Genomic DNA, 19,787 nt, shown 5'->3' with positions numbered 1-19,787 from the left:
AGCAGCGTCTTTATCTGCTAGAATAGAATAAGAAAGCAAATATTTTGGTCTTAAAGCTGTTGACAGGAGGGTGGGAAGCGGATTCCAACCATTTCTCTAGGTCTAGACAATTTCACACTAATTCCATTACACAATGCAGCAAAATGACATGCAGAAATATGAGTAGTATTCTGTGGACACTGGTGTATATGAAACAGTCTGAGATGGTCATTTTGTAACAATTTAAAAGCTTTAGTTAATCTAAGGGGGTTTTTGGTTTTTGTTTATCATTACATGTACTGTATTTTCCAATACACAGGAAATATTAAAGCAGACAAAGAGAAGACTGTGAGAACTGAAATAGCATATTATTTAATTAACAATGTATTTGTCCATTGTGACATGTGAAAGTGACTTCAGTTTATAATTGTTTATAACCGTGGCCCTAATTAACCACTTATCTGGAAAAATAAAACAGAGAATGTCTTGCTAGTTTAGGATCTAATCCAGTGACCACTGAAATCAAAGAAACAGCTCCCATTAACGTCACTGGCAGTTGGATCAGGCACTTAAGACTTGTCTACACTATCGCGGTAAGTCGACCTAAGTTGCGCTACTTCAGCTATGTGAATAATGTAGCTGGGAGTCGACATAGCTTACGTTGACTTACTGCGGTGTCTACATCGTGCTGTGTCGATGGGAGATGCTCTCCCGTCTGCTTTCTTTAATCGTCTCGTTCCGGTGGAGTACTGGAGTCGACCGGAGAGCCCTCTGCAGTCGATTTAGCGGGTCTTCACTAGACCTGCTAAATTGACCCCTGCTGCATCGGTCACAGCAACGTCAATCCCTAGTAAGGGTAGACATGGCCTTAGTCTCTGTTAGATCCATGGCTGTAAGGACACACCATGGTCTCCATGACAAAAGAGCTGTTCTGTGTGGCACATGATCTACATTTTGACATCCTACCCTTGGCCTCATGTTCCAAGTCTAGCTCCAAGACCACAGCATGTTTTAGATTAACTTTGCTATAATCCCAAAATGTTCAAATAATCAAATGTTCAATTTACAGTGCAATCAAACATAAATAACTCAGCAATCATTCCCTGTGATAGAAAAGAGGGCACATGGAGTAGTTTGTTTATATTGGACTGAGGAGGGGTAGGATAAAGTTCAGCTACTGCAAATATCAGTTTAAAAATTACATGTTTGGAGTCCTTAAGGCAAACTCTGTGCTATAGGGTATCACTCAGTAGGTCAGCTGTCAGGCTGATAAATTGGTTTACAAATATGCATCTTAGTTCCCCCTTCTCTCAGCCTCTAAACAAGATAGGGTGACATCCTGACCCTATAGAACTTAATGGGAGTTTTGCCATTGAGTTGAACGAAGTCAGGATTTCACTCATACGTCCTTACCCAATTTTTATCTTTTTGTAAAAACACTTTCATCTATCCAAAAACAAAATGGAGTTATAATCAAGATTTGAAGAGTGTAACTGTGCCCACAGTCCCCATTATCATAGAATCATAGGGTTGGAAGGGACCTCAGGAGGTCATCTAGTCCAACCCCCCTGCTTCAAAGCAGTACCAATCCCCAATTTTTGCCCCAGATCCCTAAATGGCCCCCTCAAGGATTGAACTCACAACCCTGGGTTTAGCAGGCCAATGCTCAAACCACTGAGCTATCCCTCCCCCCGTTATCCTCAATGGGAACTGCATGCCTGGATCAGAGGGCAAAACTAACTCAAGCTATTTAAGACTAGTACCTGAAAATGTTCAAAGTATAGTGTGAAACACTTTGAATCAGTGTCTTCCAAGAGCATTTCAAAGTAGGCCATCAAAAAAGTATTTGAGCTGACTCGGCGCAGCTTGGTTTGTTTCATCCCAGGTCAGATGGAAAAAACAACACAGCATTCATGTGACGGGTGTAGTTTCAGAAGGAAAGGAAGCGAGATTAGCAATTACTAACAATCCTTTCTCTTCTGTCATTTGAACAGTATTCGGGCTTTCAACAAACAGCGGACAAGTGCTTTGTTTGTGGACACCTCATAATGGAAATGGTAAGAGAATTAATTCCTTAATAGTGGAATACATTTCTGTTGATGCATTTCAGGGAGTATATTGTAATGTGCTGTTTGCTTCTGACCTAGTCAGATCATAGCCATGTCTCCATTACTGCCAAGGACATTTTAATAAAGGAAGTATCACAATTAAAATGAAAATAAATTCACACGGTGTTGCCATTATCACTTAAATGCATAGAGGGGATTTCTCCTCTATCTGAACTTGTGGAACTTTGATGTTACTGAGAGGTCCGCCAAGCAGGGAGGAGGGGATATAGTCAGCTAGCAGTGAAAACACTTTGGTACATTTTAATATCACGCCATAAAATATAGAATCTTTTCTGGGGGAAAGAAAACAAAGGAATGCTGTTTCTTGTATGGCCAGGTGAAACGGCAGGAACTGTATCTTATGAGAGGGAGCATGATCCATTGGTCAGAGCTGGGGGAACAAGGAATCAAAAGTTCTGAGCTCTTTTCCCTTCTCTTTTATTGTGATCTTGTGCACCTCACTTAACCTTTCTGTGCCTCAGTATCCCCTTCTGTAAAATGGGAGTAAGAGGAGGTTATTTACCTGTATCTGGAGGTTCTTCAAGATGTGTAGTCCCTATTTGGATTCCAAATGTGAGTGTCTGTTGACCCGCACATGCATCTTCCTCATGTGCCCAGCCAAGGCTATCAGAGGTTGTGTGGGTTGATGCCGCTGGAATCCAAATAGGGGCCACATATCTTGAAGATCCTTCAGTTACAGGTGAGTAACCTCCTCTTCTCCTTGGCATGATGGTCCCTATATGGATTCCAAATGTGGGTGAGTAGCGAGCAGTGATCAGCATGAACTCGCAAGAAGTCACAGACTGCAAAACAGCGTGACCAATGGCCGCATCAGGCCCCAGTGCCAGAGCAATGGTGTAGTGAGAGGTGAAGGTGGTGATTGAGTTCCACGTGGCTGACTGGCAAATATCCTGCCATGGCACATCCGCGAGGCAGGTCAACATGGCGGCTTGTGCTTGTGTGGAGTGAGCCGTGACTCCAGTAGGTGGAGTTATGTTGGAGAGAGTGTAGCATTCGTAAATGCAATGGGAGATCCATTTGGAGATGCACCGCGAGGAGAGGGCTTGGCCCTTGCAGCGTTCGGCAACAGAGTCTGGGTGAGGCATGCCTGTGTGCGTTGGAGGTAGAAGGCCAATGCGTGGCAGACGTCAAGAGATTGCAGTGTCCTGGCTCTGTTGGAGTTGTGGGGGTTTGGGATAGAAGACTGGCAGGTGATTGAGGTAGAACGCGGACACCACCTTAGCGATGAATTTGGGGTTCAGGCATCAGGGGATCTTGCCTTATGGAAGATGGTGTGGTAGGGTCAGCTATCAGGGCTCTGTCTGGGGCTTCTTAGGAGATGGACCAGCCAAGTCCACCTGCAACTTGCCCAACCTGGCCCGGCTCGGGAGGCAACACTGCATTTAGAGGCTGTCCCAGACTGGGATACAGCCTTAGGCCCATGTCTCATAGACTCATAGATACTAAGGTCAGAAGGGACCATTATGATCACCTAGTCTGACCTCCTGCACAATGCAGGCCACACAATCTCACCTACCCACACCTGCAATAAACTCTCGCCTATGTCTGAGCTATTGAAGTCCTCAAATCATGGTTTAAAGACTTCAAGGTGCAGAAAATCCTCCAGCAAATGACCTGTGCCCTATGCTACAGAGGAAGGCGAAAAACCTCCAGGGCCTCTTCCAATCTGCCCTGGAGGAAAATTCCTTCCTGACCCTAAGCTGAACCCTGAGCATGTGGGCAAGATTCACCAGCCAGATACCCGGGAAAGAATTCTCTGTAGTAACTCAGATCCCACCCCATCTAACATCCCATCACAGGCCATTGGGCCTATTTACCATGAATAATTAAATATCAATTAATTGCCAAAATCACGTTATCCCATCATACCATCTCCCCCATAAACTTATCAAGTTTAATCTTGAAGCCAGATAGGTCTTTTGCTCCCACTGTTTCCCTTGGAAGGCTATCCCAGAACTTCACTCCTCCGCTGGTTAGAAACCTTCATCTAATTTCAAGTCTAAACTTCCCAATGGCCAGTTTATATCCATTTGTTCTTGTGTCCACATCGGTACTGAGCTTAAATAACGTCTGTGTCTCATGCTCACGGTGGGGCTTGTATCTATGCAGAACACTAACATGCTACAAAAACAAGAAAAAATTAGTATCCACAGCTATATACGCAAGAAGGAATGGACAGCCAGCTCTCCTAACGAAGCTAAGAACCAGGAGCAATGGGGGTTCCAACTCTGATTGTGTGGCGGTGAGAGGGAACTGGAGCAGTGGCATTCTGCACGGCCTCTTCTAGCCTCAGCTGCACAAGGCTGACACATGTAAGGGTCAGCAGACACTGCTACAGAACTGTTCAGGCACATGGCACACGTGCGCACACACGTTTTGGAATCCAAATAGGGACTATCACTTGAAGAATACTTACCAGGGGCACAGCAGCGACACAAGGCTGCACTGATTATTGTTGGTAAAGGACTTTGAGATCCTCCAGTGGAAGTGTAGGTATTCTGTTATTGCTATTACTACTAATTCAGGAGAATAAAACTGAAAGGAGGGGAAAAATCAATTTATAGATCCATGAATTAGTACTAAACCTAAAGGAGTTACACCACAAGCTCTTTGGTTATACCACTGACAGGACAAAGAAACTGGACTTATTTTCTGGGGCTAGATGCTATCCTTCTGTAACAGCAGCAGTCCCCCTTGCTGGCCCATCAGCAGCTCTTGCTCTCAAATTGATTTACACAGTTTACACCCATTAAAATAAATGAGTGCTACCCATAAATCCCCCTTCTGTACATTGATGAGAGAACAGACCCCAGCAGACAGCAGCAGTGTGGCCCACAAAGCAACTTGTTGATTTGATGTCTCTATTAATGAGGAGGGGAGCTTACAGCTGTGGCTTGAAGGGAGATAGCATCCAGAACTGATTTTTTTTAAGTGAAAGAAAAGGGGTATATTGAGCCAAATGCACCCTCTAGAGTGAGACCAGGGTTGAATTTGTTCCAAGCAAAAAGTCCCAAACAAAATGGATTAAATGCATGTTAAAGAACTCTGTAGACTATAGCTGAATGTTAATAAGGTTCTAGTACACCAGTGTTTTCCTCTTGGCTTAAAATGTATTAAAATGTTAGCACACAGTTGTTAAATAGAGACTAAATTGCAAGCACTGACGTTCAGGTTGGTCTGGAAATGAGAGTTGGCTGGGATGACTTAGCTAATGAGGATTCTTGCTCCTATCTGGACAAGGATATTGTTCGTTTTAGCCTGAGAACAAATTTCTAGAGCTGTGAAGGAGGAGAAGGGTAATTTCGGGAGTCCATAGTATCTAGCTGGTGGAGCTCTGTAGTTGGAAGCTTGGCAGGTGATCATCTGCCTTCTCCCATCAGCAGGCATGCTACAACAGAAGGAAATATTGCTGTGAGCTCCAGAAATTAAGCAGTCTTATTGGGCTAATTCCTTCAAGCCCTTCCCCAGTAATGACTAGGAAAACCAACATGTCTGTGCAGTAATAGGAATCCTGCTTATCATTGCACAAGGTTAAAAAAAATCAGACCTATGACACCTCCACAGACTTGGGCCCAAAGCTGCTCAGTAGTTGGAATTGCAGTTGACTCAGCGGTAGTTTTGTGCCCTCAATGTCTGCAGAGTCAGATCAATGTAATAATTGGTCTATTATCTGTATAGCCAGATACCAAGGCAATGTATGTGGTAAAACACAGATAAATAGAGAGAGAGAGAGAGAGAGAGAGAGAGTAGTTTGAGTAATGACAGACATACAGATCAAATTAAACTTGATACCCAGTCACTGGCTAGATAAGCCTTGGGTATTCTTTAAAAAACACAATTGGACTATAGTTCATACTTTTTCCTAGGCACTGTGTTTTATTGATTTGAACTTTACTCATAAAAATATCCACAGGGCTTTAGGACCTTAGAGGGGAAAGGATCTTGAACTGGTTAGCTTCTCAAGCCTGAGCTGGGGGGAATGTACTGGCAGATACGATTTGAAATTGCTTTCAGAAGGTGTCACCCACAAAAAATATCCGATGTCTGATGTAACCTGTTGTAAGCTGTGTAACAGTACCATGTATGGGAAGCAAAATAAATTCCCAGTGTTGCCCCATATGCCTGGCACAGCTTCCTTGAAATACCACTGCTGCAATGGAAAAGTTTTATTTGCAAGGTCAGCAGCAGCAAAAGGGGATATAGAAGGGACTATGCTGGAAGCCAGTTGCTGAAACACTGATTGGCAGAGTCTCAAAAGCCTGTGACAGTTCTGAGGTTCAGTGAATATAAACTGATACTAAGATAGACCTGATCAGCCTGTAAAAGAGAGAGCCATCACTGTGACAGTGAAGTAGAGGATAGCTGGGCTGTATTTGTGGTGGCTTAGGACAACTAGTAAGTATTTGTAATTTACCGTTTTTCATAGATTCATGGATTTTAAGGCCACAAGGGACCATCTAGACTGACTTCCTATATGTCACACGCCATTTAATTTCACCCCTGTATTGAGTCCAGTAACGTTTTTATTTGACTAAAACGTACATATCTTCCAGAAAGGCATCCAGTCTCCATCCAAAGACATTTTTACTTTCAGTTGTGCGTGAAGAGTTCTGGTTTATTGTACATCTATTTGCAATATCATGCCTCCATAATGAACAGTGAAACTACTTTCCCATTTTACTCCCATTTTCACAGTCCTCTAACATCACCAAGGGCCTGGTGCAAAGCCCATTGAAATTAATGAGAATCTGGGCTTTGGATCAGGCCCTTTGCTGGTGAAGCCACAAAGTCAATGTTTCTTCCTGAGGAGCATGCAGTGATTAAAATTTAGAAATGCTGATGCACGGGGAATGTTGTCTGGAAAACAAATACTCTCATTTTGTCGTCTGGCTCTTAAGATCTTACAGGCTCTTGGAAAGTCATACCATCCTGGCTGCTTCCGCTGCGTGGTTTGTAATGAATGTTTGGACGGAGTCCCCTTCACTGTAGACGTGGAGAACAATATTTACTGTGTCAAAGACTATCACACGTAAGAACACAGATGCATTGACCGCTTTTGAAAAGTTGTTCATATTGAATCATCTTTGCAATAGACACTGATTTCAGTGGGAGTTAGGTGCCTAAATACTTTTAAAACTCAGGCCTGGAGTCTTACTCCTATTTGCCCCAAAGCCCCTTTACGCCACTCTGACACCATAAAGAGTCACTTATGTTTACATCCACTTAAAGGTTACTTTATAGGAGTAAAGCAGCATCAGGCCTTATGCACGAACCCTCTCCTGAGGGGCTGTTGAGGTTTCTCATAAACTCATAGGAGTATGTGTTTGTGTGCACACAGATAAATCCTCTGTTCCTGTCAGCCTAGCTCTATTAATCATGCGTAGTAATGGAATATAATGGCCCCTAATATTCCAGTTAGGGTTAGAATTGCATGTGTCATCCTGATGACAACTCTTTGAATTGTGCTGAGGTTCAGTAATCACCTGGGACTCCCTTCTGTCAAAGAGAATGTGAAGGCTCTTAGGTACTGTCACCTCTATATCACAAACCATGGGCCCAGTCCTGCAATGGGATCTACTAATGCAGACCCCTGTGCCCAAGAGGAATCGCAGTGAAGTCAACAGGATTCCAGATCCACTCCAATTCATCCCAGCACAGAAGTGGAGTGAATATTAGCACAGCTGCTCTATAGCACAGTTGTAGGTAAGAACGCTTGACCAGTTCAGCGTGAGCGGATTTCCCCTTCACCCATACCTTACCACCAACAGCCACTTATAGCTAACACCTTTTCTTCAAGCCAACTGCGGCTTGTGAACACGGATGTTAGAGCTATAACCACAGAGGAAAGCTGTTCAAGCCCTCTGATGGACCAAGTCCTAGAGTGATCTTCGCCATACAGTCCCTCTATCTCACTGGTTCCCAACCTTTTCCATACTGAGAGCCCTTGGAACTCCCCCTCCAGTTACCTGGGACCCACTCCTCTCCCATTTAGCAGTAAGAGGAGGACAGAATGGTCATACTACTCTGATACCTGTTGGGTCACAACCCCCAAGTCAAGAAAAACTTCTCTGTCTATACAGGTTCATGGAGGAAATGTGTATTGCATTTATTAATAAAAGCATTGGATACAATAGTCAATGGAGGAGGGGAAAAGGTACCTGTAGAACCACGTGAGGATGATTGGGAGATCTGACATAGAAATAGAAGCAAGAGGTAGAGATAGGCTTGAATCATCCCCTTCCTGGATCCAAACTTTCGCAGAGTTTGAATTCCTGATTTGTATCCATATTTTGCAGTTAAAGCCCATCTCTAAAGAGAAGCTATGCTTGAAATGCTCTCAGGGTTCTAAATTTTTTAAATTTAATTTGAACATTTTGTCTTCTTGAATCTTAGTGTTTTTGCACCAAAATGCGCTTCCTGTAACCAGCCAATTCTACCAGCACAGGTATGAAGTTTTGTGAGGGGGTGTGGGTGTGTGTAACTTGTTAGATAATGTGGTTGTTTGCATATGGACATTTTTCAAAGATCTGCTCAAACACAGTAAGAAATAGACACCTTGGCTATTCAAGACCCTTTCCCCATCCCCAGAATGAACTGTATATCTAATACAACATTAAACACAGCTCAGCAATATAATACAACTCCAAGAGTCATAATAATCATAGCACTTACCAATTATACACCAAAGCACTTTGTATCTTTAGGGTGCTTCAGGGGTATTAATTAAGGTTGCTGTACATCTGATTCAATTCAAAGCCCTGGCTAGAGAACTGAGAACAGACTGTTTATTTTCAGAATCTCTTAACTATCATTCATTCAAGAAATACACTGATTGCTAAATCTGCTGTTAGCTGTTAAGATATCCAGACTCCAAACAGGGGATGATGGTAACATTTGCCCTTTTCAAAGAGCACATGGCCTCAGCCAGTCACAGTGGCATGGGTGAAAGTGCTGCAGAAAGTTGGCTATGATGTTTGAGGCAGAGCTGGGGAACCATGTATTCAAGATGGATCTGAAGCAAAACGCCGGTTCCAAACCCCACCAAGCTTTGGGCCCATCTCTGTCTGGTGAATTGAAACCAGAACTCCAGAACCAAACTTTTCAAGGAAGACAAGGCTTCAGAGCTTGTACAAGCAGCACTAATATGGCCTGAATGTTAAACTGATTTTCAGGACAGAATATCATCGCTGTTCATGGTGATGGATATCACAGACCTTGTGTTAGTTTCAACCTGCTGCACAAAGAAGTGAGGATGCAAATTAATTGTAGGAAAGAGGTCTTATCAAACCATGCAAAGTGAGGATTTACAGGATTTGACATTTTATTTTCAGTAAGCCCACTAGCAGGTGCTGTTTACTTAATAAGGGCTTATTTTGCCAAAGTTACACATACACAGCTCAAGTGATTTGTTATAGGTCTCCCTGCCAGTAGTTACAGTAATGATACCAGAACTATCTGGCATATATCTTGGGGCCCAGTCCTGCAATCCTGCTTGGTTCCCCCAATTCCATGGAAATCCATGGAAATTGGGGGTGCTCAGTGTATTGCAACTGTAGCTCCTGGGAAGCAGCTGGTGTTTCAAACCCATCTTGAGTATGAAATGTATAGGGCCTTATTCGACCATCTTTACCCATATCGAGTAGCATCTTACTCTGTGAATAGTCCTTTGATTGCAAGAGGATACTATGCAACATGAAAAGAAGTGGCAGAATCAAGCCAATAACAGCAGGACTGAACTGAGCAAAACCAAAATTCAGATTTATTTAAATTGTCTTTGACCAAATGGTTGAATACTTTGGCATTTGATCCCTACTTATGTGTTTATCTTAGCTGGAAGTGGCACTTTGGCATAGAAGGACATTTGTACACAAAGAGAGGATCTGTTCACCCACAGTGACACTAATGCATCTGCTGGTAGTGACATGAAAATGGCATAGAAGCAGCAGCACTCTTATCATCCAAGAGGCAGTGACTAGTCAGCTCGAGGTTATAGACCAGGGCCTGACAATTCTCCCCCCCGCAAACACACACACACTTACTTCCTGGTGCACATTCCATGTTTCCAGTCTAATAGTATGTATTGTGCAGGCCACATCATGTCCATCCCATAACCCATTGAGCCTGTGTCCGCCATTCACAACGGGGAATGTGACATGCCATAATTCTGCTCCTCCAATGCACATCAGGTATACAAGCCACAATCTTACACACATTGCTTCAGTGAGGTGCCTGCATCTCTCATACTTGAAATGCTTCTAAAGAAGAGCCTGCGACAGCATGCCTTGATTACATGTGTTCTCTTTAGTCTCATCTACTTCCCTGTATTTTGCATATTACAGATTAATCCTTCCCCTAAAAGCTTGGCCCATTCTACCTCATCCTCTGACTTAGCTGGCAGTTAACAAGACTTGCAGCAAACCTCCTCCAAGCACTTGATATGCTGTTTCCCAAGGAGGATGTATGTGTTACTTCAAGTCTGACAGGTCAGGTAATGACTTGCCTGCCGCTCCTCTCCATAGAGCATCAGATGTGACGCAGGCTGTAAGCACACCTGGAACTAGAAACAATTCAAAGAAAAATTTTAAAGAAAGCTTCATTTTCAGTGGCTCAGAAAAGGAGTTGGTGAAGTTACCTGGACGTACGTGCTGTTTTACAGGGCCTGGGTTGGCATACGTGCACTAATGCATGTGTATCCAATGGCCAGGGTACTGCCCACACACAACTAATAGTTGTGCCATCTGAATATGCAAATTTCCAGCTGGTGGTGCACATGGTAGTGTGTGTGTGCAACTGTTGGTGGAAAGTCAAACCCAAAGAGCTGCAAAGAACAGAGCTTAATAAATAGTCGTTTCTGGTTGGTAATTTATTCCAAATCCTGGGTTCCCTTTGAAAATGGCTCATTTTCAAGGAGAGTCCTAGGAACTTGTGAACCATGGGCCAAATTCTGATCTTTGAATAGACATGGAAAGTTGCCAATGACTTCAGAGGGAGCTGTGCATGTGAACATGAGGTCTAAACAGGGGGCTCTTAGAAATTCAGGATACCCACCCTGCCAGAATAATAATATGGTACAAACTGTAAGCAACAGGTAGAAAATGGACAAAATATCACCTACACTCCTGATCTGATTTTTTTTTCTCTATTTTCCAAACCAGGGCTCTGAGGAGACCATTCGAGTGGTGTCAATGGACAGAGATTACCACGTGGAATGTTATCACTGCGAGGTAAACCTGCAGCATCTCTGCCACTGAGTTGGATCAAGGCAAGATCTGGCCTTTAGGAGCTGAGGATGCCTGAGTGTAGCAGTGAATCAGTGGCTGGGCTTTAGATGTGCTCCATAGTGAGTAGTTCCAGCCAGCTGTCTGTGGGCATGGTCTGTCTTGGCACTAAGAGCAAAAAGGCAGAAGTGGGAGGAAGACAAGAGCTCTTCAGAGGAGTTTGTTAGGGACAGTGTTTTCAAATGAGGGAGGGGAGTGGGGGAGAGGAAAGCTAAGCTAGGGATCCTGAAATTCAATGAGTCAGTCTACCCCAGCTGTCTCTCAGATGGGCAAGCCATCCATTTCTGTTAACGTTTTAAGAAAATAACTTTTTTTTAAAATCAATCATAGGAAATCTCAATATTCAAGAGATGGCAGCTCTCTTGCTTTCTCTCATGCCCCCTCCCCCACGACTTTATATTAGAATGCCCCACTGAGGATTTATTTTCAGTTCTCTTTCGTTATTCAGTTCACCATTCTCCCTCCAGTTTGAAGCAATTCAGCCTCCCTGCTTTCACCCAGGATGGCTAACTGCATTATGTGCATAGATAGCATAGTTAGACATCTGCCTGACATGGGCATATGAAACCCACACACATTCTGGGTGTGGGGTTCTGTCCCCACAGAGAGAGAGATGAATGAGTCTGTTCTACAGCCTGAGCTAAGAGCTGTATGGCTTTTAGCTCATGCACTAAGCTCCAGAGGTCCCACCCACTGACAACTGGGGTCTGTCAGTGTGTTACACATACACAGATATTGGACAGGAAAAGCTGTGGACTGTTTTACAGGCTGGACTTGGGCTCCTTTGAAAATGGGGCTATTAAAATAGTGTATTTCAGCTGTAAAGGTTTCCAAAAGTGACTTGGGAATTTTGGAGTCATTCATTTTTGGGTACCAGGTTGAGAGACATTAAAGGTGCTTGGCTTCCAGAATTGCTGAGCACCTGCTCCTGAAAACCCTTTCAGATGTCACCTTGGGCACCCAAACTCACTAGTCCCTTTGGAAAGCCTTCTAACTCAGCAGGAATTTAAATGTTCATTCAAGAAAAGAGGCATATGAAAGGAATTTTCATAGTGTTTGTGTTGCAAACCAAACAGCAGTTTGTAAATCAGTAGGGCTCCTTTTAAAACTGAAATTCATTAAGAGGACAGCCTTTTTTAGGGCAACTTTGTATGTTTGTGCAGCAAGATGGGAGGAAAAAGAAGGAGGGGGCAGGTATAGTATTAGCATTTGGCATTTCTTTAGTGAATCCCAAGTCATTAAAACTCTAAACAAGGCACTGAACTAACAGAGTTTGCCAGTGGGTAGCATGCCTGCTGCCATGACTGCAATTTGATACAGTGCTTGGCTAGCAATTAACAAGCCTGAGCCCAGATTCTTATGTCTCACTCATGGTTTATTTCATTCTCAGACCCCCATCAAATCTGCTGTTCTGTCCACTTTTATGAGCCTGCTATCTAGTCTGTCATGATTCTAATTCAAGCTCTGAGGCGGATGGTCTAAAAATAATTGGGCATTCAGAGTTTGCATTGTTTACCTACACTGTGGGGAACATTTGTCAATATAGCGGAGTCTATAGGAGGAAGAAAGACCTGCCAGCTACTGTGATTTCTTTACAGGGAAGTGTAATACATTTTAAAAAGGGCTCTATGGTGGAACTATTTGAAAATTTCCTACCTAATTAAATGGGAAAGAATTTGTGAGATTCATTTATAAACTGTGATGGAAGCTAAATCATAAAATCTCAAGTTCCTTCCTGTTACCTCTGTATTTCCTAACTTAATTTATCAATGTCTGGCCAAAAAAAAAAAAAAAAAAAAAAAAGAGATTTCCAACAATGATCTTTTTCCTTTACCAAAGCGTTCTCTTAGATTACTATAATCTTTTAAGATAAGGGATATAAAGTTAAGTAAATATAGATTATTGAATTATCTGAATAAAAGGTCCCTACGCTTTTATAAAATGCTCCTGTATTGCCTGAAAGCACATTAATACCTTATTCATTCTTATACTCTCACTTTAGAAATATGACAAGATTTGAGCATTTTACCGTAAGCTATGGAAGTTAACGGATCACATTTAAAATATGATTAATTAAACTTTGCCTCATCTTTGATATTAAAAATATAAGGTGAGGAGCACTGAAAATTATTTAGTTGCACATATTGCTCAACTTCTTCGTCAGGATTACCTAGAAGCCAGAATTTCTATGTATTCCCTACCCTCTTTCCAAATCCTGGAATCCAAATGTAAAACCTCCATGATTTGCCTGACCTCAACTGGCATGGATAAGTAACCAAGAGGCTGCTCTGAACCCAAGCATTTCCCTGCTGCAGCACACAATTGTCACCAAGGAGGATTTCTATTTTGCTTGGGTTATTTTCTTTTTACCTCTGTTACTTACTCTTGGCTGAAATTATTTGCCATTCTATAGAGGTATTTCGTAAATGAGACCCAGATTTCCACCCTGCACTAACTGCGAGTCAGTTAGAATTTCAGTGGGAAAAAGTTGCCCACTTTTTAAAAAACTGCTTTTAAAATATGGCAACTTTATTTCATCTAGTCTAAAATTAATCTGAGAAATGTATTATAGAAAGGGAAGAGACCTACTTAGTGAGAGGCCTGAACTGGAACATGGGGCCTGACACCCATTAAACTTTGCAACTTGCCTCATATCTGTAAGATATACCCCAACCAGAACACCAATCTTAGGAAGTCCGTTCTGCATCACAATTCAAAAGGGTTCTCTATCACCCAAATGATAGTCTCTCTTTACTCGGCTCCTCTCTGGTTCTCCAACTATCTCTGCTCTTCCTCACTCCAAGTCAAACATCATTCAGCTTGTCTGACCGGCTCCATATTTAAGAGGTCAGCGTGTGCTGCATTACCATGTGATTAGTCTGATCTTTGTCTTGGCTAGACCTATGGACTGAAGAAAACAAATGCAGGTGTCAACCTGAGAAGATATGCCACAAAATTGCATACATTCCCTTAGATTTCAGTGATGTCACTCTTAATTTAATACATTATAGTCAATGTCCACCTACCAAATAGTTCTGAGATTGCTGCAGTTAACACGAAAGAAAGAGAGAGACACCTTAGAGGCTTCAAAGTCTGAATGATGTTTTATTGAAATGACATAATCAGTCACTAGTTAACTTGTGGATGTGTGTTTGTTTCTCTTAGGACTGCGGTCTCCAGCTCAACGATGAAGAAGGCCATCGTTGCTATCCTTTAGAGGGACATCTACTCTGTCATGGCTGTCATATTAGGCGCCTCAATATCAAAGTGCCACCACATCCACCTCCAAGCTATCCAATGCATGTTACAGAACTCTGAAAGACACTTTCTGTAGCAATGAATCATTAGAAAGAAGATGGAAGAACTAAAAATGACTTTCTAGTTTTTAAAGATGAAATTCCTCTAATAACCATCTAAACCAGCTAAGTTATTTATTTTTTTTTAAATCTTATATCAGAGGATCTCTATGATCATGTCCACGTTTCCATTTACCTTCAGCATTTTCACTGAGATACCACTTACTTGAAAAAAAAAAAGTATGCACCGCTGAACTAACTGTAAGCAGCAACATTTCCCAGTACAGTGGTACGAAAGGCTCTGTTCTACACTCCTTGTTTGCTTCATTCCAGTGTGAGTTTTGCCTGAGTAAGAAGTGTAGAATTAATCCCCCAAAGTTAGCAACATACATATCACAACAAGTGTGATAAGATAAATACTAGCATTTTAGCTAGTCCCATTGCATCCTGGTCTTACAGAAAAAACATTCACATTTCTAGAATACTTAGATTCCCAGCAGTAGTTAATAGGAATCAAAGTAAATATATATTTTAGTAACAAAAATCTTCAAACTTGGGTCAATTGGTGGTATTCATGAAAGTCTATTCTATGAAAGGCTTCAGGCCAGTGTCTTTTCCAACCTATTTGCTATCATAGTGATCCAACAGAATATTTAGCCTGCTGCAGAAACATGACGGGTGTCTTCTATAGGAAGCACATTATAGAAGAATGTGTCCATTGAAAAGTTAAGATTATTTCATAAAGGGTTATTGCATATGAAGAAAATTCTGGCTCTCCATAATAACTTGCCACTTACATGCTTAGTTTTTTTTAGCTTGTAGTGGCACGAGACTAGCCACAGCTTTAAAAGCATTTGTCATATTCTTCTGGTGATTTGGCACTTACTAAGCAGTCCATCTTTTAAACCTGTTTTGGTTACTAGGTTTAGCAGCCCTTTTGGCTATACAAGGAGACACTTCTGTTTCTCAATCCTACTTGTTTTATACAAGACTTCATTTGTTATAAACTGCTTTGCAATTTTTTGTCATTACATTTTTTTAAATGGGCAGCAGTTTTGTCATCTTTTCAGTTTGTGTTCTTTTCCAGATGTAATTTTGAATGATTACAGCGATCATCTTCATTTGAAAATCAAGCATGATTTAGCAGAAATAATAGAGTTTCAGACAATTGAAACAGAAATTGGTATTTTATAACAAGTATTAGAGTACATAGAGTACACTTTCATCTTTTGCATAAGCTTTTACAATAACCTCAGAAGTCTGGGGTAATATACATCTTCCATATAGGAAGTTAGATGAATCTTTTTTTAATGTTTGTTTTCTACTGTGCGTTGATGATTTACATGCAATCACACATCTCTGTTTAAATAACAATTCCATGTATTCTCATGAGAATTGATCTACGCTTTCCTGAAATTATTTTATAGTTTGAAATATGGCCATCACTCCCTTTCTTAGATGTATTTAAATGACAAAATTCTTTTACTGTGGATTAGGTGGAAATATCAGGCAAGCTTCTCAACACCTGTAAGAAAGAACTGTAGCTATGCAAGTTTAAATCACCTAAGAATCTGGCCCATCAGTTTTAGGATTGTCACATGTTAAGTTTCATCAAACTAATTAAGGAAATAGCTATTTGGCGACTCCATTGATGCAATAAGGCAATTCAGGATATGGTTGGAAAGCACAAGGAGCAACCAATGGGCTCTGATTCCTGAATGGAATAATTAACACATGAGATTCCCACTCCCTTTATACAGCTTTTTGATATTCCAAAATATCTTTATGGTAAAAAAAATACATTCATTGATGATGGAAAGAGATAAATGCAACAGTTCAGAAACTGCTGCTGAATTGTCTGGTGGGCAAAGATTAATCTGCCCTACTGGATGCTCCTCAGTAAGTCCAAAACGCCTTTAACCAGTCATTTTATAATTAGTAGCTGGCTTAGTTAATGTGAAAGCCATGTTTTGGAGCACTGCTAATGCTACAAATAACCTTTTCCTACAGTGGTTGATCCAATGGTTCTGATTTTCAGGAAAATGAGAATAGAGGCCCAGGATTGCACGCACAAAGATGACCTGCAAATACATGCTTGGGCCTCTCATTCCTGAAACCTAAGCTGTAAAAGGTAAAAATTAACCTTTGCACAAATCTGACTTCATTGAAGTAACTCGAGGAATTTCCCTAGTATTGAAAGTATCAAATTGAGGGTGTCAAAGCTTCAAGGTAAATATTTTGTATTAGTCACAGCATAATACTTTTCCATTTCACAGAACAGCTTTGGGCTTCAAGGCGTTGTATTATCATGCGTTATTGTTAAAAATATATGTATAAACCCCCCACATTAAGAGAAAAAATATTAAAACATACAGACTATTTGGGTCTGTTCACATGAGCAGACCAATCCAGAACAGTGCTTTCTACTGAAAGGTGCATTTGCTTCAGGTGACTGGGAGCTAGAACTTCATAGAACCATAGAAAACAGAGATGAGACCCCAAACTAGGTCATTTAGACCATCCCTCTGCCAGTTTATTAACGAGTGCTAAGTCAATTTAAGTTTGTAAATTTTCACTCCTGCATTGCTTTTCAGTGGACAGAACTATCTAACATGTACATACAATTCTTCTTCGAAAACTATCATCCTTTAGAACAGAATAATACTGAATTTCACATTTTTATTTTTCAGTTCTTTCTAATAGTTCTACTTGGTTCCAATATGTGTTAAGTATCTTCATGGTAAAATGTTGAAAAATTATGTTTCAATATAGAAAGAGCAGTTTGTTTAAAACCAGAAAGCAGCAGTTGTTGTTCCAGTATTTTCTATAGACGGGCATTCTATTAAAACACCAAAATTACAGCTGGCTTTTAGAGAGATGAGGTGAGGGAGGTAATATTGTTTATTGGACCAACTTTTGGTGGTGAAAGAGACAAGCTTTCAAGCTACACAAAGCTCTTCAGGTCATCTGGCTTTTACACCATTAATATAAGAGCTGGAGCATAGTTGGTATAATTCACCTATTATTATTATTATTAATAAAAAATAAGGAGAAAGCTATAAGCAAATCTCAAGTGACATGCTGTACAATTTAGTATTAATGACCGTTCCTGTGCATTTTAACTCCTGTCTGGGGAATTGTACAAATGAAAGCGTCTAATGCTTTGCTTAAGGAGTATTCTTATGTCAGTCAGTTCAACACAGATGTAAACTTTCCAGTATTCATTTTATAACATGATTATTTATTGGAAACCTTCTTGGTGTACTGTACTTTCAGAATATTTCTATAAAGTTTCAGCATTTTACAACTTGTTCTTGTTTGCGTCATGAGAAGTCAGGAATACACCTTTTCATGTTTCATTTTTGTGGAAGATTTCTACAGTGTCCTAAAAGGATGTGGCCATTTTAGGAGATTCACAGCATCCCTAGTGCACTGGAAGACAAGTTCCAAAGAAATGACCAAAATGATGATAATTGGGGGCCGGGGGGGCGGAGAAATCTCAGATATTTGAACTTTCAAAAAGGGGTTTTTGTATATTTTGCAAAGTGGGGCTTCAAAAGTAAAGTATGGATGGAGGAGTTCTCTAAGACAAGAAATTCCAGAACAATTAAGTAAACCAAAGCTCTAAAAGGAGGCACACAAAAGCTGCTTTCTTGTGTTTCAAGAAAAGTTTTGAAAAGTTTGTGATTCATCATGCAACTAATGCCATAACTAGAATATATAATTTGACTTAAATTAAGTTTTCCTTTGAGAAATATTTTCATTTTCTTTAAAAGAATATAGTTTCTTCCAAGAACTTGGACCAACGTTGATTTTTATTTTGTAGGAAATATATAAATGCCCTGTTTGTATATCATGTAACTAGTTTACATGCTGCAAATATACATTAGTTTAACTATTTTTGTATATATCCTTGTAAAACTTCTAAATGTGCTTCTTTGTCTTTTAGTCCCTAGAATGACTTGTGGTTTTATGTTTCAGTGTTTGATTCCCTTGATTGTTGAAGAGAAAAGATTGGGAAATGTAGATTTATTTATCTAAAGAAGCAGCTACTTGCTATCATCCTAAGTTATTTAATATTAAAAGTCAGAAGTTTCATTTAACCTTAGATGTTATAATCTGCTTTTTTCAATAAAGACATTTTGTAGTTATCTTTGATTTTGTAATTTGTGGCCTGTAAGTAAAGAGTTTATTTTGATTTGTTTGCCAGTAAAAAATTAAGAGATCCTTATGCTGCTTTCAGAAAGGCCAACTGATATTAACTGATGACAGCTGTATTCATGGAAGTGTTTGGTTCTTTAGTGCAAGTGTAAATAATTAAGGTCTAACATTTTGCAGCTCCACTTAGAAAAGAATTTAGCCACTTTGGCAATTTGTAATTAAACCTTAACCAGTCCAGCTATTTCATATTTGTAGCACTCAGTTTAGATAAACACGTCCTTCTCAGGGCACCTATTGTTTCGTAATGTGCACACTTCCCTCAGAGAGGCACTGGCCTGGGCAATAATCCTGCAAAGGCTAAGCAGGATCAGGGCTTTCGTTTGGATAGGTCTCTGTATTTCCCTGATAACAACCACATTACCCAGTTACTTTGCTTTATGGGCGTGTCAATGAGTTTTAATGTTAGCTGCTCACATTGACAGATTGTGTTTTATCAGTTTAACACTTTTGCTAATCTTTCTATACTGTCCCTCTCATGCAGGCAAGTAAGCATGACTCTCTTGTGGCAGATAAAGGTAATTTCTCTTTTCCCCCCACCCTCCACTTTGGATATTCCACCCCTTGTAATCTTCAGACTATCATTTTTAATTCCTGAGTGTCTTCCTCTCTAGACTGGTTTCAGAGTAGCAGCTATGTTAGTCTGTATTCGCAAAAAGAAAAGGAGTACTTGTGGCACCATAGAGACTAACAAATTTATTTGAGCATAAGCTTTCGTGAGCTACAGCTCACTTCATCGGATGCATTTGGTGGAAAAATACAGAGGGGAGATTGATATACACACACAGAGAACATGAAACAATGGGATTATCATACACACTGGAAGGAGAGTGATCACTTAAGATAAGCCATAACCAGCGACGGGGGGAGAGGGAGGAAAACCTTTC

The 19,787-nt window shown here is 40.7% G+C and overlaps 1 protein-coding gene across 3 annotated transcripts in view; it reads left to right on the top strand.

Moving 5' to 3' along the window:
• Positions 1–18,833, top strand: part of LOC119841455 (WT1 interacting protein) — a 117,597-nt gene extending 98,764 nt beyond the window's left edge. For 2 of the 3 annotated variants that reach the window (XM_038368915.2, XM_038368919.2), the window contains 5 exons: positions 1,974–2,036; positions 7,007–7,137; positions 8,502–8,553; positions 11,264–11,332; positions 14,552–18,833. In XM_038368915.2, coding sequence (XP_038224843.1) covers positions 1,974–2,036; positions 7,007–7,137; positions 8,502–8,553; positions 11,264–11,332; positions 14,552–14,704 — 468 coding nt within the window. In that variant the 3' untranslated portion in view covers positions 14,705–18,833. Of the gene's footprint in view, positions 1–1,973; positions 2,037–7,006; positions 7,138–8,501; positions 8,554–11,263; positions 11,333–14,551 lie in introns of those variants that run through there. The other variant, XR_005288552.2, reaches the window with a different exon arrangement.
• Positions 18,834–19,787: the final 954 nt, after the last annotated feature.

The sequence above is a fragment of the Dermochelys coriacea genome, chromosome 12, assembly GCF_009764565.3.
Source record: "Dermochelys coriacea isolate rDerCor1 chromosome 12, rDerCor1.pri.v4, whole genome shotgun sequence".
In the NCBI taxonomy this organism is placed as follows: domain Eukaryota; kingdom Metazoa; phylum Chordata; order Testudines; family Dermochelyidae; genus Dermochelys; species Dermochelys coriacea.
The sequence above is the reverse complement of the archived record's forward strand: the minus strand, read 5'-3'. Positions and strand labels throughout refer to the sequence as shown.